At 32.1% G+C, this 23,159-nt stretch overlaps 2 protein-coding genes across 2 annotated transcripts; one reads left to right on the top strand and one right to left on the bottom strand.

The window, feature by feature from the left end:
• The first annotated feature begins 1,277 nt into the window (after window positions 1-1,277).
• Window positions 1,278-6,780, top strand: LOC123661091 (myosin-9-like). Its single transcript, XM_045596094.1, has 6 exons — window positions 1,278-2,130; window positions 2,861-3,078; window positions 3,377-3,521; window positions 3,959-4,202; window positions 4,507-4,712; window positions 4,947-6,780. The coding sequence occupies exons 1-6, from the start codon at window positions 1,501-1,503 to the stop codon at window positions 6,558-6,560; spliced, it is 3,057 nt and encodes a 1,018-aa protein (XP_045452050.1). The 5' UTR covers window positions 1,278-1,500; the 3' UTR covers window positions 6,561-6,780.
• LOC123661092 (organic solute transporter alpha-like protein) lies at window positions 6,772-21,749 on the bottom strand. The gene is made up of 7 exons (XM_045596095.1): window positions 21,356-21,749; window positions 15,784-15,935; window positions 11,420-11,568; window positions 11,234-11,320; window positions 8,431-8,527; window positions 7,880-8,126; window positions 6,772-7,220 (listed from the first exon to the last, which is right to left on the bottom strand). The coding sequence occupies exons 1-7, from the start codon at window positions 21,510-21,512 to the stop codon at window positions 7,018-7,020; spliced, it is 1,092 nt and encodes a 363-aa protein (XP_045452051.1). The 5' UTR covers window positions 21,513-21,749; the 3' UTR covers window positions 6,772-7,017.
• Window positions 21,750-23,159: the final 1,410 nt, after the last annotated feature.

The raw sequence follows: 23,159 nt of genomic DNA, 5'->3' as shown, positions 1-23,159 counted from the left end.
ATTCTACATACCTATATCCTATATCAACTGATATCAATCAATCACATCAATATTAAATGATTAATTAACCAAGAGCATCTTAATAAAAACGGGCTATTAAATGGGAAGACTCGCCGTTAAAGTATATACCTACTTCAAATTCGACATTGTGATTCAGAAAGTGCCAACAATGCCATCATTTGAATAAAATATCTTACTTCAGACAGTTCTGTTATTCACCATTTTTAGAATTAATTAATTATTACTTAACTATTTATTAACTTACTAGTAATGCAGTCATTTCTCTCTCCCACTGTCATTCAAAAAACAAGGCTTAAATTACAATTACTTTTGATACAGTGAAGCAATACGTCTTTTCCTTAGACTCTCATACAATTTTTTCAATTTTTGGCAACAGTTTATGAAAATAATTTTCACAACAACAACTAAGAAATCCGATAGGTAATATTGGTATGTATATTTTAAAAAAGTGCAGCTATCGAAATTGTGTAATTTATAAAAAGCAATTAATAAATTTCTTACTTTCTTTTCATTTTGATTATGTCACTTTATTTTAGACACTTAAATAAAAAAATCACAATACTACATTTAAGAAATGAATACAACTAAGGTATCGATAATATACCTACTTTTATTTGACCATTTTTACATAGACACTTAGACTTCGTCCGCGTGGAATTTAACAAAATAGTTATTGTTCAGTTCGCAGTTTTAACATAAAAAAAAAACTAAGATAAAAGTAACGTAAGTTAGTCCTTGTTACATTGGGTATCTGCCAGCTGTTTCAGAGATTGGCCGAAACAAACAGACAGACACACAGGCAGACACGCAAAAATTCCAAAAAGTATTATTTTGATATATGTACCGTGTACGTACATATGAATTTAGTAAGAAGCGGTTATTTTAATGTTACAAACAGGCACTTCAATTTTATTAATTTGTATATAGATAAAAAGTGAGTACTTAACAGTTTTGGATTTTTTTTAATATAAATAAATTTATGTACCTGTAACATAAATTCTCAATAATACTTGAAATATCTACTTTTTGAAGTGGGTTAAAATGTTCGTACAGATAGTGAGTATATCATTTTTGACTAAACTTCTTTTGTAGGCATCCAATTGCACAATTTTTGGCCGACTATTAATACCTTATAAATAGGTATACGTATTTATACCTCTTATTATTATTTTCTCAGAAGTTTTAAAACGGAAGGCCATTCTCATGGTACGCATTACACATTTTCTCAAGAGATACCCACGCCTGAAATAGCTTGATAAAAATAAATAATTGACAGAGTTCGTAGTCGAAGACAAGCTTGCTCGGCAATATTGCGTTTAGTTTGAGCGTCAACACACGTCTGGATCTGACGGGAGTTCTATTTCGGGAACGCAACCTCATACTAATGCTGATCCAACTCTCGACACTCCTTTGTCTTTTAAAAGTATATTGGTCAATTTGCGTATAAAATTAGTTCGTTGATTATAAAAGTCTTCCAAAATGGGAAATTTCATCAGTGGTGCCTCGACTGAGAGTAACGCTTCAACATTTCAAAGCTTACTAAGCGAAATTGAAACAATGGAAAACGTCAACATGAATGATGATCCAATCACTGAAGAACAGTTCCATGATACAATAAGTGATGATGAAGACACTCGTTCAAAGAATAAAGAAAGAGAAATGAATGAATTTAGAAAACAATTGAGCATAAAACGTGAACAAAGAAAGGAAATATTAGCTCGACATAGAACTGAAAAAAAAGATTTAGAGAGTGCTTTACGTGAAGAAAAAGAATCTAAATTACAGTTGTGTGAAACAAATAAACTTCTTCGGGAATTGTTAATAAAAAACAACATTGACATACCGGAAAGTATTGAAAATTCTGAAGAGAAATCGTATATCGCAGAGTCTATTTCTCAAATGAGAACAGAAATAGATAAATTAAAATCAAATAACAATAAACTAAGGTGTGATTTAGCAAATTCAAACCATGCGCTACAAGCAGCTTATACGGATATTGCAGAATTAAGTGCACAAAATACGGAGTCCATAAAGCAAGTGAACGCACTTAAAGAAGTAATAACAGTTAGCAAGACATTAATCGGTCTTCGCGAGCAACAATTGAATGAGGTTGGTTAAAAATATATAAAATCATTTTATGACATGTTTCGCTTTTTATGACATCAGGCAGATACTTTTTTTTATCATATTTTACTGATAGACCAAAATATTGTATAATAATTAACATTTACATACAAGTACGTCGAGTTTATCGTCTATTTAAAAACAAATTTAACATTAATTTCTAATAAGTATTGAATTAATAGGAATTTTTGTGCGCAGATTTTTCTAGGTGAATTAATGAACGCTAAATTAAAAATATAAAAACCATCTAAATACTCTTAGGTATATTTATGTCATATTTGTTTAAATTATTATAACAGTCTTCACTTTTAAATTTTAAATAAGGACTTATCAATAGATATTAGTTGCTTATCAAAGAAAGAATTGCTGTTAAATATTAGAGCTCATTGCTTCGCTCACTTTTAAAGGCAACGACCTGCTTAAGTAAGTACTTTCATCGGTCAGAGACCGCGATAATACGTCGCAGCATTGCCGGTGTTTTCCTTTGGCACATGGACTTGACGACCCGCCAAAATACTTCCAGCTTTTGTTTGATAAACAAAACATTTTCATTCCTTAATTAGACCTTGACAATAACTGAAATATAATTCAGTAATAACTTTCAATATAGAAACTTATAGTAATTGACTTTTTTGTCTGATACAAAATACATATAACTAACCATAAACAAGTGTTAAAAGTTAGGATACGTGTAAGAAATCGTTTTTAATTACAGTTGAAAAACAAGCTGAAGGAAATCGAACAGTCTCTTGCTGATAGGGAAACAAACATGTTGTCAGCCGATTTGAGACAAGAATACGAACGCCAGTTACAAAATATCCGGACATTACGTGGTTTATACGAAGAGAGAGCTAGATTAGCGGATGTTTCAAGACAGGCACTCACTAGGGATCTAGAAGAGCAAAAACTGCTTCTTGAGGCTGAGCAAAATAAGTAAGCTTGTGTACTGTTTAAATAAGGTACATTTATTTAAAGCACTACATGAACATTTTTCGTGTATCTACCGTACCAATGTTAAGTTCGATTTTTTTTTGTTCACGACCTGCAACACATCAAAAAGTGGAATTACATAAATCACCTGCAGAAGATTACTGTTAAAACTAAAATTTGATTAGATCTTCAATTTAATATGCAGATAACTCTCTAACTCGATATCTCTTAACCATGAAAAAGTTGCGAAAAAATTTGTATGTTATGTGTAACCTAAGTAATCATTGTTATTAAATTCTAGATCTAAAGACCTCGGCCAGAAAGTTGAACAACTTGAAGTTAAGGTTTGTGATTTAGAAGAAACAATACTGGATAAAAATAACGTAATATCATCGTGTCGCGAAGAGACGCGAGGCTTAAAGGCTGAAATGTTAGTAATTAATAAAGTAAGTGTAAAAGGATATATTTGTAAGGTTTGAATTTTTTTGTTAGTAGACGTCGCGTTGGCGCAACGGTTACAGACATGAATTGTACCTGTTGCGCTGGCGGTTGCGGGTTCGATCCCCACACATGACAAACATTTGTATTGGCCATACAGTTGTTTGTCGTGGTCTGGGTGTTTGTGCAGTCCTTGTAGGTCTCCCCACCGTGCCTTGGAGAGCACGTTAAGCCGTCGGTCCCGGTTGTTATCACTTACACCTGATAGCGATCGTTACTCATAATAGGGAATATATCCGCCAACCCGCATTGGAGCAGCATGGTGGATTAATCTCTGATCCTTCTCCTACATGGGGAAAGGGGCCTTTGCCCAAAATTGGGATATTACAGCGCGAATTTTTTAGTTAAACGAGCTTAACTTAAATTACTGTATTAAAATTCACAGCTATTTTCGCAAGTATTGCTAGGCTACAAAAATAAGCAAGATTTAGATAAACTTGTACATCGCCTCGAAGAAAATCATGGTTTACTTACACAAATGGCAGAAAAAGAGAATGGTTCAGAAGTATCGACGGAACTACCGAAACTATTATTGGAATTAGTCAACCAAATAGACGAGAAAGACAATAGTGAAACAAATATATGCGATCAAACAACTTCAAGTAACGAAACAGCTTCAGAGATAAAAGGTTGTTTATTTTAAAGTCACAGTTTTATTCACCTTTATGTTTATTTAACTCCTACGACATATTCTTAGTATGTTTTCATAATAAAAACATGATAAATTGCCATTGACGTCGATCTAATATGACAATTCATTTAAAAATTACTTACGTACTTTTCATACAAAAATTTTAATACTTTACTTTTAATATTAAAATAAGTAGTATTATTGAGACTTATAGTTATGCTTGAATAAAAAAAAATAGCGCAAAACTGCATTGACAGGAAGTGGTGCATCAAACAAAAACTAATAATCTCTTTTTTATATAGAAACACAAGCCTCGCTTAGTACTACGCCTGAAGAAATAGTTGAAAATCTACCGAAAGTCTGGCGAGTTCTAATGGAATTATTGAGTCATCAAAGCGAAGCTGAAACTAATACTGTCGAAAAAGTAACAACTTGTTACAAGTCAGTTGAAACAAAATCGGGACCAGTACTTGTGCCAAGCGTTAGTCAAACTTATATAAGACTCAAGGTAAATAATAATTTTATCAGTGCATTAAAAAATCACTAATCTATATAGTAGAAATATGACTCATGATAAATTCCGAAATTGTTTCAAAAAACAAAAATATTTTCTTGACAAACAATTGAAATTTCTATAAATAGAATTACGTACATCTCATTGCTTTGGTGTACTGCCAACTTCACGTGGTTTTTTTTTTTTTCATTAATGCCAATGTACATTAAAATTAAATTACTTTTACAGGATTTAATTCTTGAAAAACTAACTTTGATTAAAGAAGTAAACCGTATGAAACAGCTCAATACGCACCTGGAGTCACGTTTAGGAGAACAAGAAAGAAGACTCTGTCTTGTTACGAATGAATTAAGTAAAACATGGCACGTTGTTGGTAGACTACGGCGTCACCATCATCAGTTGCATACCCATGAAAAAATTTTGAAATATGAATTACAACAAAAACGAAAGTTACTTAATGAGTTGAAAGAAGAACTTGAATATTGTCGAGAAAAATGGGAACAAGCTAGGGAGAAAAATTCACAATCCGAAAAAGACTGGCGAAAACTGCGAACTGAATTTTCAAACAGAAAACTGAAACCAGAGCAAGCATCTTTCAATAATTCGGCTGAAAGTGGTTACAGCGACGAAAGGCCTTCTGACACATCAGAATCGAACGATGAAAATGAATATTTAGAAACAAAGGTTAAATATAAAAAGAAATTTAAAAAATCTTTCGAAACGATCGTTGACTCTAGTACAGACTTTAATTTAGCTGCTGAAAGAGAAGATCCAGCAAGTGATATGTTAGATGTGGCAGATCTTCCTTTAGATACACAAGAGGATAATCATGAATGTGATGTATCCGATTCGTGCAATAGTGAATCTGTGTTCAATAATATAAAACTGAACAATGAAACTGAAGACGTAGCAGCCGATACGGCAAACGATTCATACTTAGAAGAGATTCTCATAGCAGAAAATTTGATCGGTGATAGTGCTGCGTCTAACGAGGTAAATATCAACCAACTAAAGTTAACTAATTGTGAGAACGCTGTAAACGACATTAACAACAGATGCACTACAGTCGACACTGATTTAGCACCAATTTCAAGTAGTTTTATAGAAGTCGAAGGTAATGAAAATTGTTTATCAGAAAATACTAAAAGTACGACATGCGTAAATAATCCAAGTTGTAGTACTGTAAATCAACTCACAGAAACAACAACATCGAACAAAAAAATCAACAATAATGCAAAGTCAACAAATTCGGAATGTAAAGACAAAAAATTGGAAGAATTTCCATCTGAAAATTCAGAAAGACTAGAACCGAATACTGAAATCGATTTTAGTGCAATATTAGAAAGTATTAAGAACCAAAATGAACGTCTACAATTGAAAGACCAACGCTTGGAAAGCTTAGAGAAAGAATGTGCATCTGTAGTTACAAACCTATCTAGTACACTTAGTTCCAGCGACGAAATAATGGCTAAATTGAATAACTTACATACACATTATAATAAAGGTCTACTGGATGAAACTGAATCGCCCAAAGAAGAAAATACGACTACGGCGACAAATTCAGCAAAAACCATTACGGCTGGATTAGAAGAACCGTCATCATCCAGAGATATTGATCACGAAGCTAGATTCGCTGCACGTGATCTACGTCTAAAGAGATTAGAAGAGCAAACTAAGTCTTTGGTGAATAAAGTGAACAAAACTGCAACAAAAGGTGTTAAAATACATTATAAACTAGAAGAACTTCATAATATTTATGGATCAGAACATTCTCGTTCCGAAACACCGTCGGAAGATTCAGAAGATATATCACAAAATAACGAAGATACTTCTAATGAGTAATGGTTTTTTGTCAGTCAGTCAGTTCAGCCTATCGCAGTTCATTGCTGAACGTAGGCATCCCCAAGCTCGCGCCAGACATCCCGGTTTTCCGCATTCCTCATCCAGCCTACACCGGCAATCTTACGTAGATCGTCGGTCCAACGGTTTTTTGTATTACTTTGTATATCACGTAAGCTATTAGCGAGTATTGGAATTTGAATAAAAAAGTATATTATTATAAGACATAAAATTTTATTTACCAAATATAAACATAAAAATATACTCAGGTACGTAATTTTATCTAATATCTTTCACAGAAAGCTTAAAACCATAAACATAATTGCACAAAATAAAATCAAACTGAACACGTCCACAAAACAATATCAATCGAGCTTCTAATTATTAGATTGTTTAAAAGATGTTTTATTGAAAATTTAAACACTTAGAAAATAATTACTACTCCTTAGTGATTGACCTCTTAATCATCATGTTTAATATTTATGTTATAACTACTCTGCTCGGCTTCTTTTGATTTCTCATTACTGGATAGACTGTCTTCTAAAACGGCTATCACTATATGCTGTACTTTGTCCATCATCTTTTCTGGTGGTACCCGGTACAATCGCCACGCCCATATGGACAAGAACAACATTTCAATAATCATTATGATGTTTTGCATCACTGAAAAGTAAAGACACAACATAGACATTACAATATTGTTATTTTATGGTAAATAGGAATGTGACATTTTATTTTCCTTGAAAAACTTTATATTCGTCACCGTTTTACTAAGTACATTTTAAAATTTCTAATCTTACTATCAATCAAAACACTGTAGGCCCATGCTATCAAAATTTTGTAAACTTCTTTTTATCGTCAAATATAAACAGACCTTCTAATAGTTTTTATTTATATCTATTTATTTAGGAAAACTTGCAATCTTCATAAACACATACGATTAAAATAATTTTTAAATCTTAATAACTTCATATAAGTGTACGCCTGACAGTTATGTTGTTAATGTATCGGCCATTCGATTTAATACTACATAATTTCATTTATTCATTTTTTATATATTACTTCATTAGCATTTTTGTGTGGATAATTTTCTGTCTATACAGAAAATAGAAAAATAAAAATGAAATTGAATGATAACTCAAATTTCCATGCGTAGGTACGTCATTACGAATAAAAGCTGGTTTGCGATATTTAATATAAGCTATTTATTACTTTTGTTTAATAGATTTTGCATCAAAACGCAACAAATATGTACGCTTCTAATTACATATATGATTTATTTTTTTTTTTTTAATAACTATGTATATATAATACATACTTACTATTTATAAATACCGAAGGATGCAGAGCCATTACGCAAGGAATATTAAACAATTCCGGCATAACTTTCGCAAAGCCACATTGCAGCTTAACAATCAAAAGTACTAGCTGTAACGCTAGAAACCTAAGCTTGGGGGTAGCTCCGGTAGCCTCAGCTGCTTTTACACTCATTATAACACCCCATACTCCCGATAATATTGATGCGGCTATGAACGGTTGAAGATAGACGAAACTATTTAAGTATAACATCTGTAATTAATTTTTTTAAATCATAAAATATATCACATTGTGTACTTATTTAAAAAAAATTGAACGAAAAGATAATATATATATATATATATATATATATATATATATATATATATATATATATATATATATATATATATATATATATATGTGTGTGTGTGTGTGTGTATATATATATATTATATCAAGACACAACAACGTAAGAATTTGATTTTCTTTGAAGCATGACATTATTAAGAATGAGTAAGTGGATAAATAATTATCGCATTTACTAGTTTTTTTATAAAATGTTATGTTATCTTACCATATCTTCAGTCCAAAGAATTAAAATGATAATGTACAAGATAGCTTGGATTACAGGCATCTGTAGCACCAGATAACGCAACCAAGCTAAACTCTTTCTGAAATCATAGTAACAGATGTAATTTTTTATGTCATATTTAAGCTGTAATTTATGAATACGGATAAATAAATAGAAAATAAATAAAGATATTTTATAATTAAAGACTTAGAAGGTAAGTTAAAACAGAAAGCATTTTAGATTCAAGTTCCTTTGTCCTAGAAAATGTAGTCTTGAATTAAAAAAATATATACGGTCGAATTGAGTAACCCCCTCCTTTTTTTTTGAAGTCGGTTAAAAAGAGTAGTATGTCATTGCAAATCAAAAAAAATATCCATTTAGTACTAGGAAAAAATTCCTAATTCTAATAAAAAAAATACTGATGACACAGTAAAATAGTGACATCAAAATATTATTATTATAGTAACAGTTTATGTTCGTGGAATGAACTCACATCTATAATCGACTAGCGCACAATAAACTTATTGCATTTTTTTTTTATAAAACAAGGATTAGATTTTTTTATCACATAATAAGAATAAACGAAGTAACCCGATTTTGGCATTTACAAAAAGTAACAATACTCCCAATAGTAATTTCTACAACAGGAGTTATACCTGCCAAACTGCATACGTCTCTACATACACTAAAATTACCAGCGAGCCCTTACCAATTATTACAAAAAGCAGCAGTTCTAAACAAATGCAGATTGATAAGAAAATTTCTGCAAAGTGAGCCCAAACAATCTTACTAACGACTAATACTCATATAAACTATCAAACTAACGCTTTTAAAATACATTGTAGAACACTCTGTAAAAAAGCTAACCCGTTGATATACATTTTTGTCTTAGGCCCGTGTCATCGACTACTTTACCCGGCTTAGTGGTTGTTAGCCGAGATTATAGAAAAAATAAAAATAATAATAATATTATAACAATAATATTTTTAATTGCACACCATTAAAAGATACAAACAAAAGTAGTACAACGAGAGAAAGATGTACAAGGCGGTCTTATCGCTAAAAGATCGATTTCTTCCAGAAAACCTTTGGGTATAAGACAGGGCATAGAAAAGCGGTTAGAAAGTGTGAATTAAACAAAAATTGTTATATAAATTATAATACATTACAATATAATATAAAATAATACATATATACATACATACACTTACATATACACATATACATATATATAAATACAAACAATTCATACATATTTATATCATTTAAAGGTGAAAAGACAATCATGGTGAATTTAGCGACAAATAGTGAGCCTTAAGATACTTTTTGAAGCTAAAGAGTGATTGAGCTTGTTATAGAGAGAGCAAAAGAATTCCAGAGCTTAACAGTTCTTACGGAGCAGGGGTTAGCGTGGAACGATGAAGTGTGATGTGGAATCTTAAGAACCAGATTTGAATTAAGAGCCCGATCATGGGTGTTGCAAAGAAACACGAAGCGGACACAACAACGAGAGGATATGAGTATTCCTGCGAGAACGGATTGGGAGCCGCTTGAGTTGCTTACGAAAGTTAGAGACGTGGTCATATTTGCGGAGACCAAATATGAACCGTATGTAAAGAATCTGGAGGCGCTCAAGCTTATTCAATTGCTTTTCTTTGAAGTCAAGATAACAGGTATCAGCATAGTCAAGAATGGTAGAAAGAGTGACTGTGCTAACGAAATTTTGGTGGGCAGTAGAAGGAAATATTGAATGAAGCCTTCGACGTGATCCGACGGCTGCGAATAACTTGCGGTTTAACCTGCTCAGTTTAGGTACCCAAGAGCAGTACCATACTGCAATTTATCTAAGTGGGACAGCGTTTTATATTTAAAAAAAAAAAAATCTAAATATTAATTAATTACTACTCCTTCAAATTAACAACCATTTCATAGTATAAAACAAAGTCGCTTCCCGTACTATAATTGTATTGTTATAAAGATATTTATCAGATTGCCTGAAATCCATATGGCGATATTTACAATGTCAAGGTAATGTACATTATTTATAAAATGCTATTTATTCACGATATTTGTAAGAAATAATCATATACAAAAACATATAAATTTGCTGAGTGCGTCAGTTGGAATTTTGTGTATTTTATGTTCAGAAATTTTTAATATGTTAATAGGAAACGTACTGCAATAATAGCTAATATATTTGTTAAATATATTCAAGTTCATTAGTTATGGGTACTTTAAAAATATTTCATTACTGTACTTTATCACATCACGACTAAATTAAACAATATTGTACAAAAAAAATTGAACTTCCGTTGTCACTATACGGATTAAACTTTTTCATCAACGTAAATGGAGAAATTATTTTGTCATGAAAATGCTATCACCAGTTCATTAGTTAAAAACACAATTTTATTTCGTAATTGTGATGGACTATCAACAATAATTAAAACATTAACAATTTAACTATACAGTATGTTTTAAATTTTTGTTGACAATTAAGTACAAGTAGTTTCAATACATAGATGTTCAATTAAGTGAATACGCCCAGCAATTAGGGAGTAATAGTGAATAAAGATGACGGAGTGAGTATAAATATATCTACAATTAATTACATTTTTAAAACGGTCCTTGAAATAAAAAGAATGATTTAAAAAATGTAACCATGGAGACTTTTTTTGGGTATCAATGAAATTATCTAAAAAAATATCACATCGTTGACAATACTTAATTGAAGTATATTTTTAGCATTATCTGTTAAAATACCAAGTGTACTACAGGAGTACATAGTAATAATGTATTTACTAACTTTTGAACTCGTGGCCTTGGCAAAATGCAACAAGGCCAGCAACAGCATGGTAACACCCTGGTCTCCATCTGGGACCCTTCCGAACGTCTAAATAAAGAAAAAATATAAATCAGGTGACATACTTTTTATTTGTATTTGGATTAATTATTATTACTATTATTACTGGTCACCTATAGAAAGTCTCACCTGATCATCTGATTTACACCGCCACACTCGGCTATGAGCATGAGATAAAAATGATACATAGCAACCATTACAGCCTCCTGAGCTATAGCCTCAGTCAGGATTCGAACTCGAGGCAAAATAGTAGTAAGTAATGCCGCTGCTGCAACCACCTGAAAATATTAAAAATATATTAAATATATATACTACTATCGACTTTGCCATGAATATTTAAAAGAGATTAAAATAGCATGTTCAGAAATAGTTCAATTTTCAGAATTTACTTACTTAACTATAGTCAATTTGAGAAATAGTTATCTCTACTTTTACTACGGATCAAAAAACCGGCCCTTAACTGAATTACAGTTAAACGGATGGGTAGTCGATGCCGTGCCATACATATTTGATATTGCAAAGGATCGTTCCGTGTTTAATATATTTAAGTGTACTTTTATGATATTATTTTTAAATATTTTTATTAATAATATTTAGCTTTTCGAATCAAAGGCATGCACGCCCATACTGTATGCGTATACAATTATTATATACTCAATATTTTGTTTCTTTTTGTTTTATTTAAAGTTTGTAAGAGTATTTTGAGACTTGAAATAATTGCCGTAATAATTTTTACAAGGTTCAAGTAAGCAAACCGTTTCTGTTAAATGCTAATTTTTTATTTAAGTGAAAATAATTACCTAAATACGTACTTTAAAATGAATGGTTCATTGTTGAATTATGAAATTCTCACGGCCTTATTTCTTAGGGTCAAGAACGATAAGTTTTAATGACAAAAAAATACTAAAGATATTTACTTTTAGTAAATATTCAAATTTTTCTTAATTTACTTTACTTAAAAACTCTAAAAATTAAACTAACCGCCTAAATAGACATTGCGGTATTTGAATGAATATGTCTAAGAAAAAGTTATATAAATTGTATGTCTAATACATATTACCATTAACTATAGCATTATTTATTTTTATAATAATAATAATAATTAGTTAAATACAGTTAGTAACTAGCAAGCAACTTTTAATTAAAGCAACGCATAAAGATTACATAAGGCCATGTAGGCATGTGATATAATGTTCACATAAGGTACAATCATTGGGACCTGTTCATAGGCTTGTTTAAAGACATGTTAGCGAAATAATATGAACTGGTTATTGCACTAGCGATGGTAGGTTTGATCTTCGGTCATCTAAGCCGGTATCTAAGTAATGCGTCTATTTGTGATATTAGTAAGATCCGATCATGGGGTTGAAATATCACTCACACACACTTCAGACTGTCGCAGTCCACTGCTGGACATAGGCCTCCACAAGTCGCGCCAAAAATGGTTTGAACTCATATGTGTTGCCCATAGCCACCACGCAGGGCTGGCTTTGTCGCACCGAAGACGCTGCTGCCCGTCTTCGGCCTATGTATTTCAAAGCCAGCAGTTGGATTGTTATTCCGCCATCGGTCGGTTTTTAAGTTCCAAGGTGGAAGTGGAACTGTGTTATCCTTTAGTCGCCTCTTATGACACCCACGGGATGAGAAGGGGTGGCTATATTCATTACTTCCATAACCACACAGCCGCCTTATTGAAAAGCAGCAGCTGGGTTGAAATATGTAGTCTATACAAATGTTGGCCGCGATTTTAGCCTTTTTTTATGCAACTATATCGTCAAAGATGCGTACGATCCACCTGATGGTAAGAGATTACTGTAGTTTAGAGATGCCTGCAATACCAAAAACACTGCTAGCGCGATGCCGACCATACCCCTATTCACTCCCAGGAGCTTTGGGAGCTTGGTCACCTTTCTCACCGCAGGAACACAACACTGCTTAAAAGCAGCAGCTATTTAGCTGCGATCTTCTGTAAGTTCAAGGTACTTCCCCGGTCCGGCTGCTCCAGATTTTGAGTAGGATATATCCCTCTGTGTTTTTATACATTAAGAATCACGTCAAACTTACCTCACTCAAAAGTACATAAATAATTAATTAGCATTTGACATATAGGGTAACCGTTAACCACATGAGGCTCGATAGGGAAAGAGGGGTTCGGAAAATATCACGAAATATAACAAGGAGGGCTATAATGAGACATTATAACGTGCAATTATTTTTCGTTAAATGCGCGGTTTCTAAACCAAATAAACAACCAGCAAACACTGTGAGACCTTGACACTGATAGACATCTATCTGAAAATTGGTATCATGATGCTAAATTTTTCCAAATTTAATGAGACTAGGTATACGTGTAATTAAAGATAATATTTTGAAAGTTTTAATATACTTTGCACAACAAAAATACACGCGATTATTGCTTAGGGGTGGGGGTAGTCTAAAACCTCACCACATTTTACCAAGGGGGATAGGGGCTTTAAAGGTTACTAAAAACATCATATGATTAATGGACTACCCCTATACTTATACAATATTGCGAAATGTTCGTAGTCATTTTGTTACGAAACGCCTGACTCGACTTATGCAATAATGGCACTAGTCACTAACAGACTGTAAGGCCAGGATGTTTGTTGCCGCTTGCTTCTTTTAGACTGGAACGTTAAATAAATAATTATATTGAACGTCTTGGGGTATTTGGTAATGTCCGACTATTTGAAAATACTGACGGTAAACGAAATAACAATGAAATCAATACTAATCACTGTTAACACCGTGTTACAAATTAAATTATTTTTTGTATAAAAAAGTGTAAGTTTAAGGCAAATTTATCACTTAAGTAATTTATTTAAATGATTATGTAAGAACTCTTTATTGTATCTATCTTGTATCTAACAAAAATGTTTAAAGTGCAGATTACAAGCTGACACGCGGACACGGGTGCAGCAGAAATGTGCACTTAAAATGACCCACAAGTTATGGAACAGTCATCTAGTAAATATCCCGTTTCACATATGTATAAAACAAAATATCTGTCGATAATTTATAAATGTATCTTTTGTTAGTTCTTTTCGTAATTTACAAAGTGAATATAAAAATAATATTGAAATTAACGTACCAATCTTATCTAATTGAATAATTTAAGCCTAATGAGTTTAAAATACCTTTTAATTTTTATTTTTTCGTTAGGACTGAAAACAATGCTCGATTTTTTTTATTACAATCTATTTAATAATTGTTTTACTAAATGTTAGTTTCTGTATGTTCCGAAAAATTTCCGTAAAGGTGATCATAAAATCTAAAATGTAGTTAAAACAAGAATCATGATTAAATCGTTTGAAGAATTTATGATTATAATCATTCTTGTCTCATATGAAGACTTTAAAAGCTTTTGCCTACCCACGCCAAGTAATTTATCAAAAGTGTCATAAAATTTTATTTTGAAATTATGTGATTTGTCTGGTACTAATTTTTTATTTTATATAAATTTGGGTTGGCTGAAAAAAACGGCTAACCTGCCTTAAGATCACCTCTTTTATTGCACAATCTGAAATGGTATTAATTTATAATTTTATTTTGTAAGTTGCGATGGATATAAAGCATAATTACATAATTAAGTATCGATCAATTGTGATCTACGTTTATTCATTTTATTACGTGAATGTTCGGTCCATAACGGGTCAGGTTGACCTTTTACTTTACCGCAGCTGCTATAAAAATAACTATTAGGTATGTGTTCGTTAACCAAATCTCTTATATAAGCAAAATAGAAATAATAAGCTTGAGTTATGAACAATGTTTTAGGCAAATTCATGCTTACAGGAAAAAGGTGTGCCACTTGCGAGGGGTTAAGTATACCATGGGTGCCGCATAATTGATACGTCGAACATTTTTATAATTGGCCACTACCAACCACTAAATTTTCTATTTTCTACTAACCAATGATGGGCATTCGTGAATATTCCTATTGTTTTCAATGGAATTCTAATTCTAATTATTTTTATACTTGTACTCACTGTACTACTAAGTATATGTACTTTTGCATTGATAACAACTTAATAGCTATCAGTGCCAAAGTACTCATTTTATGACTGTTTTTTATCCTACGTATAACATTAGACAGATTTCAATTATTAATAAGGTTTGGAGGCATTTAGCTCTTGAGATAAAATGAAGAAAGAAAAATTGTATGTCTGTACGTGGAGCAACGTGCATTTATACAGTATGTTTGTGTTAGTTCATATCATCGGTACAATACACTTTAATGAGCAGGTCAAAATCATACACCCATCAATACATACATCTGACTAGCCCGTTGGCGGGTTGCGGGTTCGATTCCCGCCTGAGTCTGGGTGTAATATTTGTATTTATATATAATTATCAAAAAAAAAATAGTTGTAACAGTCGTCTGTAACCCGTTACACAAACATTATGTTGCTTACCATAGGAACAGACGACCGTTTGTGTATTTTATAAGATATTTATTTATTTATACTCACTGGATAAACAGCCAGAACAATAGCTACACTTATGCCTGAGTCCTTCCAGTAGCGTAGCGCAGACCGCAATGTTAGGACATAAATAAGACATAATGTCAGCACTACTACAAATCCACAGGACCATATTATAATCCATGCATTTGTTTTCAAAACTGCAAAAAAATAAAAACACAAATAAAAATATGACCGTACTCGTTACTGTATCTATGTGTTTACGTTACACCTCACTGTGTGTGGTCGTTATCTAAAATAATAATTAACTAAATATCTAACACAACTTATTATTTTTTTAAATGTTTTTACTACATATATACAAACTATTACACATTTACGGGTATGTACGTAAATAGATAGTTGTTGTGTTATCAAACTATTAGATTTATCTTCTATCAAAAAAATATATTTTTTTACAGAAATGTTTAAAATATTCTTTTATTTCAGTGTGATTAACTAAAACCTTTTCCTAGTAATTCAAGAATTCAATCTGTTAAAACGATTTCAAGCGAGATAGGTATGCATATTTTCTCACGATGTTCTCATTGATAACACATGTTTAAAAGATATGTGCTTTAAACAACTCAGTCAAATTCATTGTTTCTTTGGATTAAGTCTATGACCACAATTAATGAATTTTATGTGTTAAATATTTATTAATAAATACAATATCACGAAATATTTGAAATTTGTACGCATAAATTTTTCATTCATACATGAACGTTAATCGTTAATGGAGTAACGAGGAAAGATCGGATTAGAAATGAGTATATAAGGAGAAGTTTGAAAGTAGCACCCGTGACAGAGAAAATGAGGAGCAATAGGTTAGCGTGGTATGGGCATGTAATGAGGAGGGATGAACGCTATCTTGGTAAAAGAATATTAGGGATGAATGTCAAAGGACGAAGAGTGATCGGCAGACCGAAAAAGCGATGGATGGATTGTGTGAGTGACGATATGAGAAAGAAAGGAGTAACCGCTGAAGTGACGAATAATAGAGACGAATGGAAGAGGAAAACATGGTGTGCCGATCCTACATAAGTGGGATAAAGGCAGGAATATGATGATAAACGTTATCAGATTTACTATAATCACTAAGATCACAAACTTACTCGAAATAGATTTGTTGTTTGCAAAACGAAAAAAACCGACTTCAACTATATGGACCAGTAACACAACGTAGATAGATGAAAAAAATAGTCAAGTAAATACGCGTTATCTTTAATATTACTTAAAAAATATTTTATTACTTAAAAAATTGTTATCAGAGCTTGATCAAATTAAATAGGACTACAAGACAAGCATCAGCTTTCAATTAAAAGAAGAATCATCAAAATCGACACACCCAGCAAAAGGATATGAGGTAGCATACATTAAAAAATATAGTTGAATTGAGAACCTCCTCCTTTTTGAAGCTGTTTAATAAAATAATTTTGTTTGCTAGCAAACGAAAAAAGCCCACTTTAATTATATTGACAAGTAATATAAACGCACTAGTCGTCACTACGATTTTCAAGGGTTTTCCTCGATTTCTCTGGGATTCCAACATCAGATCCTGGTTTCTTTATCATGGTGTACCACACTTGGGATATCTCCTTTCCAACAAAAAAAGAATTATCAAAATCAGTTCATAAACGACGAAGTTATCCCCGAACATACATAAAAATATATATATATACGGTCGAATTGAGTAACCTCCTCCTTTTTTGAAGTCGGTTAAAAAAGTGGTAAATATTGTTGCGTTTTGACCATGATTAATACTGCTAGGAAAGTTTTTATATGCCTAAGTGGTACACGCTATTTTATATCTTGCATATATATACATATTATTGTGAATTTTCTTCTAACACATTTTGCTTTTTACGAATATTAATTTAAAAAATACTAATGAATTTGAGATTTCGTTTTTCGGGCACGTAAATAATTGTATTTGCTCGCAAACGAAAAAAAACCGACTTCGATTACATCGACAAGTAATACAACGTAGGTAGACGAACATATAGTCAAGTAAATACGCGTTATCAAAGATTACTCAAAACGTTGTTATCCGATCTCGATGATCTCGATGTGACCACATGATAAATCAATAATATAAATCAACATCATCAACTTTCGATTAAATTAAAAATCATCAAAATCGGTACACCCAGTAAAAAGTTATGCGGTTTAATAAATACAACGTAGGTCGACGAAAAAATAGTGAAGTATAAACGCATTATTAGATATAACATAGGTATAACTCGAAAAATTGTTGTTAGATCTCAAATAAATTTAAGTGGGACCAAATGACACACACCACCTTTCGATTAAAAGAGAAATTGTCGAAATTGGTCCACCCAGTCAAAAGTTCTGAAGTAACATAAAAAATAAAAATAAAAAATACAGTCGAATTGAGAACCTCCTCTTTTTTTGAAGTCGGTTAAAAATAGAATTTTATTCACGATCTATCTACATCCTGCCTCAATACAACTTACATACATTCAATGTTAACGTCTCCGGAAAATATTTTTTGGTACCTGAATAAATAGTACCTACTAGATACCAACATTAAAATATTTAGGCAAAAATAATTTTATATTATGAGCGAGGCCATATAATAAATTCAGTGTGTAAGTTGTGTAACTGCAATAGTTGCTTTTTTCATACACGATTTATTAAACCCAATAAAATTAAACATTATTTGTAACTATGATGTCAGATCCTTTAAGTAGCAAAAGTTAATTTAGCAAGAATAGATTAAATCAAGAGCAAGGATAATTAATACTTGTGAGTACAGTGAGATAGAATCATCATATAGAATCATTTAACCTTCTACGAATAGAAGTTAAGCTTAACCATTTAGTATCAGATATTAATACATAAATTACTTACATAATTTGTCGGGCGGTATATAAACGACTAAATATAGATATAATATACTCAGTGACAGTAAAATTTATACTAATATTAAAAAGTCATAAAGTCCATTTGTTTGTTTAATTTCGATCTCAGGAACTACTGGTTCGAATATAAAATTATTTTTATGTTTTACAGTCTATTTACCGAGGAAGGCTACAGGCATTTTTTTTCCTCAAATTATATTTGTGAAACCGTGGGGCACAGCTAGTTCAGAAATAAAAAATAAACATTTTATTTTTACTTTGTATTCACACCCAAAATTTTGCATTTCGATTAGCAAAGATGGACTTGTCAAATACATTATTAGGATGCTATCTTAAAGGCCTAGAGTTAAGAACAGAACTGACGCTTCTAAACCATGTCTATCTATAAAAAAATCTGAATATGTATTATGTATTTGTTTATGCGCTAATCAACAGTAACATTACCTCAAACAGGACGATAGGACATTGCCAGCATGACCATAATTATGACCTGCTTTGTGTAAGCCAGTATGGCTGTCTAGACGTTAGATTTAAAGATAAAAAAAAATATAAATAAAATAAAGGTCACTTTTAGTGCCAATAACTAATATATCTGGTTTGAGTCGTCGTCATCGTAATTGTCAGCCGATGATTTTCAAATGCTGGACATACTCATATAACTCTTAGATAGATTTTCAACACTCGCCGTTTTACTCTGCCCGAAGCTAGCGACTTCCTCCACCAGATCGAAATCGTCTGACTAACTGATGAGATATTTATTACGTTTTACGGTGTAATGCCGCAATGCATCCCTAGACGTCCAATAATTATTCGTTCTTTGAACTACGTACCAATTTACTTTAGTGCTACACAATTATGTCTATTTACATGGAAACACTGACCACAGTGAGCATTCTTTCCATAACAATCTGAGTACCTCTATCATATTTGTAAGCCTTCAGGAACTAAGTAACCTATTAACGATAATTTCAGCTGGATCACTACCTTTCAAAAAATATTTCTTCTAATTTTTGTCTCAGTAAGTAAACAAGTTTTTAAATTGAGCCAGTACATATAACAAATAGCGTAGCATGTTAAAAAAACACAGTTTTGTAATATTAGTATAGTCAAACAAACCCGAAATAACAACTTCTAGAACAACACATATAATTTGCTATTCATCATTTTGCTAATTTAAATTAAATACTAATAATTTTATTACAAAATTCCTACGATCTACATTATTTTTCAAAAAAAATGAATCTCTATTAATATATTTGTATAATGTTGCAATGAAAAATTAGCTTTAAGTAATAAGTATTCAATAAACACATTATACAACAAGTTTTATACAAATGACACACATTAATTTTGCTAAGAGGAAATTCTTCCATTACTTACAATTGACGTACCTATATAGTTTACCTTCGACCTTTTCCGTTCTTCCTGATGTCAATAACCCAGTCTGCCGCGAAACGGAAATCCATCAAACTTAAAAAAGTCAAGGATATATTTCTCTGCTCTTAAATATTTTATGTACCTATTTACTCGATATAATTTATTCATTGTTTTTTGGTTTTTTAATTTTGAAGTAATAAATTTATATACTCCGTACTTAATAAATGGATAAAACAATATTTTTTTTAAATTACGAAACATTTGTTTTGTAACTACTGACTTCAAAAAAGGAGGAGGTTACTCAATGACACCGTATATATATATATATATATATATATATATATATATATATATATATACGGTCATCATCAGGGATCAGGCTGAAGGGTATAACTATGGCACAGTCATCATCATCATTGGCCTTAGTCCGTCTATTGCAGACGATTTAGACAGTGTCAGACAGACACTGTGTCGCCTAGGGACACTCTTCAGGAAAACGCAGAGTTGCCTAAGCTCTGCACCACCCTCTCGACCTCACTGGCTAAGGCCAGCCAGTTCGTCTGTTGGAGTATTTCACATTTCAGAGCTATACCACGAATGCTTGATGGAGACCCTATTCCGGGTTTCAAATGAAGTTTTCCTTCTCTAGGACCCTGATGATTTTGAGCCAGGTTTATCCCTCGGTCGCCTTTTACGACCCCCACGGGAAGAAAAGGGGTGGTGCTATTCTACTCGGCCGAAACCACACGGCATATGGCACAATAATGTTGTATTAATCGCATTTATATGTATATATATATTATGTATGTTCGGGGTTAACTTTGTCGTTTATGAACCGATTTTGATCATTCTTTTTTTTGAAAAGGAGATATCCAAGGTGTGATACCATGATAAGGAAACCAGGATCTGATGATGGAATCCCAGAGAAATCGAGGGAAACCCTCGAAATTCGTAGTGACGCCTAATACGTTTGTTAATTTTTTTCGTTTACTTACGTTGTATTGCTTGTCTATGTAATTGAAGTCGTGTTTTTTTTTCGTTTGCGAGCAAACATAATTATTTTTAAAAATTACCAAACACAATTATTTTTAAAAACTACCAAATAATAATAGACGGAAAGTTAAGCAATCTGTAATTAGGAAATATCCTAGGGTCGTTCCTAAAAACACAAAAATTAAAAATAATTTTAAACTTCGTGTAGTTTTTGTCTCGTAAAATTAATTTAAAAAAAAATAGTTCTTTTTTTCGGAACCAACGGTTTTATTCAAACTCTATCTTACAGATTATTTGAAATCATAACATATTCGCAATAATATTACCTGACAAATATGAGATGAAATCAGGCTGAAGGGTATAACTATGGCACAATAATGTTGTATTAATCCCATTGTTTACTTCTGGCAATGATGTCTCAGCACTTATATGACGAGCTGCCAAAACTCTCGGACCGCTACTTGCTTCACTCAATAAATCCATTTTAATTATAGTTTTGTAATTCACTTTTATTTTTTAAAACTAAGAAAACATCTTTAGTGCCTTCTAAATAAGGGTTACGAAATAAAGCGTTGGACGTAGTCAATAGTACAGGTTTCGCCGACGGTGTCTCGAACACTGATGACCGACCGTTTCGTTCACTTTCTTTCGACATTTCAGTCTACGCAACGCTTAGTGTTGTACAACACCCCGTAGGCATAACTAATACTGACGAGAATCATACCCATGCGAAACATCAACATATTATACCGTGTTAAAAAAACCAACACCTATAACCGATATATAAATTAATAATTACATAAACACCCTATTAACGTAAGTATTTTTTAAATTAAACAAACAAATTAATTGATCGACGATACAGTTTTTCTATTCATTTTTGCGAGTGGAAGTAACTCACATATACAGAGTTCGATGGTGAAAAAGAAAAATGCTTAAAAAAATTATCTGTTGGATATCATCATCCTTCATTCCTCACTAGCATTATCCACAACTGTGAGGTAATAGCGAGAGCAACCGACTAACCGACTTAATGCTTTGTAACCACATATTTTGTAATTCGCAAAAACATTATTGTTAAACCATCTTCTGAAATTGATAAAAATATATTAATTATGTTAAATCTTAAATCTGCTTGTTTCCTTGAAATTCCTTAAGATTATGTCTTAAAACCAACTCGAAATTTGTCAGCATCGAAAAGAGAAAGTTAACGAGGTCATTATCGGTTCCACTTCGATGTATTAAAGTTTTGTAACACAAAATTACATAAAGTAATATATAGTGACATTTTATAATATTTTCAACCACATATCGTGGTAAAATGTCAGTTTAAAATATTAAATATTGTAATAACAATATTAAAACTCTGATTATTTACTTGAAATTATAAAATATATTTCTGAAATTATGTTCTTATCCGAAAAACAGTCGTTTCTTAAGCTGTACGTAACATAATATAATTCAATCTATTAAACATTATACATATTTACAATTCACAAAATATTTACAGATAGTTTTGATATAAATCATGTCCGCGTGGAATTGTGCTAAGAATGCTGGCAGCATTTCCCCGTTGAATCGCTATGCCGATTCTCTAGGCAAAAAATGCACCAGCCCTCTTGTCACCAGTGGAGGCAATAAGGCAAGGAGTTATCTCATTTAAAAAAAAATTTGCACTGCTACTCCAAGGTCTAAGTGTTTTGACTGCAAACGGCACAAAGATGTAATTTGGAAACGGTGACGAATATTTGTGCCGTTTAGTCGTTACAGCTTTTTCCGCTGCAGCTCCCGCTTTTAAGGCTCTTTCCCTGACATGAGACAGAGCAAGTGTGTCAACGCAGGTTGCGTCCTTAATTTAATTTAATTTTTATTAAATCTGGAATGGATTTAATCATCTGTTATTGAATATATCTAATATACCTACGTTATATGTGCTGTGTAGTTACGGCAGCAGGAATATAGCCTCTCTTCCCGTGAGTGTCGTAAAAGGCGACTAAGGGATAACACAGTTGCACTACCACCATAAAACTTAAAAAGCCGACCGATGGCGGGATTACCATCCAACTGCTGGCTTTGAAATACACAGGCCGAAGACGGGCAGCAGCGCCTTCGGTGCGACAAAGCCAGCCC

This window comes from Melitaea cinxia, chromosome 16 (genome assembly GCF_905220565.1).
Source record: "Melitaea cinxia chromosome 16, ilMelCinx1.1, whole genome shotgun sequence".
Lineage (NCBI taxonomy): Eukaryota > Metazoa > Arthropoda > Insecta > Lepidoptera > Nymphalidae > Melitaea > Melitaea cinxia.
Note: the sequence above shows the minus strand (reverse complement) of the source record. Positions and strands in the feature narration are given on the sequence as shown.

Bases quoted from the DNA above. Each gene is read 5' to 3' on its own strand.
- LOC123661091 (XM_045596094.1), top strand. From the start codon at position 1,501: ATGGGAAATTTCATCAGTGGTGCCTCGACTGAGAGTAACGCTTCAACA. The intron at 2,131-2,860 runs GTTGGTTAAAAA...TTTTAATTACAG, and splicing joins GCGAGCAACAATTGAATGAG to TTGAAAAACAAGCTGAAGGA. The intron at 3,079-3,376 runs GTAAGCTTGTGT...ATTAAATTCTAG, and splicing joins CTTGAGGCTGAGCAAAATAA to ATCTAAAGACCTCGGCCAGA.
- LOC123661092 (XM_045596095.1), bottom strand. From the start codon at position 21,512: ATGGATTTATTGAGTGAAGCAAGTAGCGGTCCGAGAGTTTTGGCAGCT. The intron at 11,569-15,783 runs GTGAGTATAAAT...TAATATTTTCAG, and splicing joins TTGTTCTGGCTGTTTATCCA to GTGGTTGCAGCAGCGGCATT. The intron at 8,528-11,233 runs GTTAGTAAATAC...CTATGATTTCAG, and splicing joins CCAAGGCCACGAGTTCAAAA to AAAGAGTTTAGCTTGGTTGC.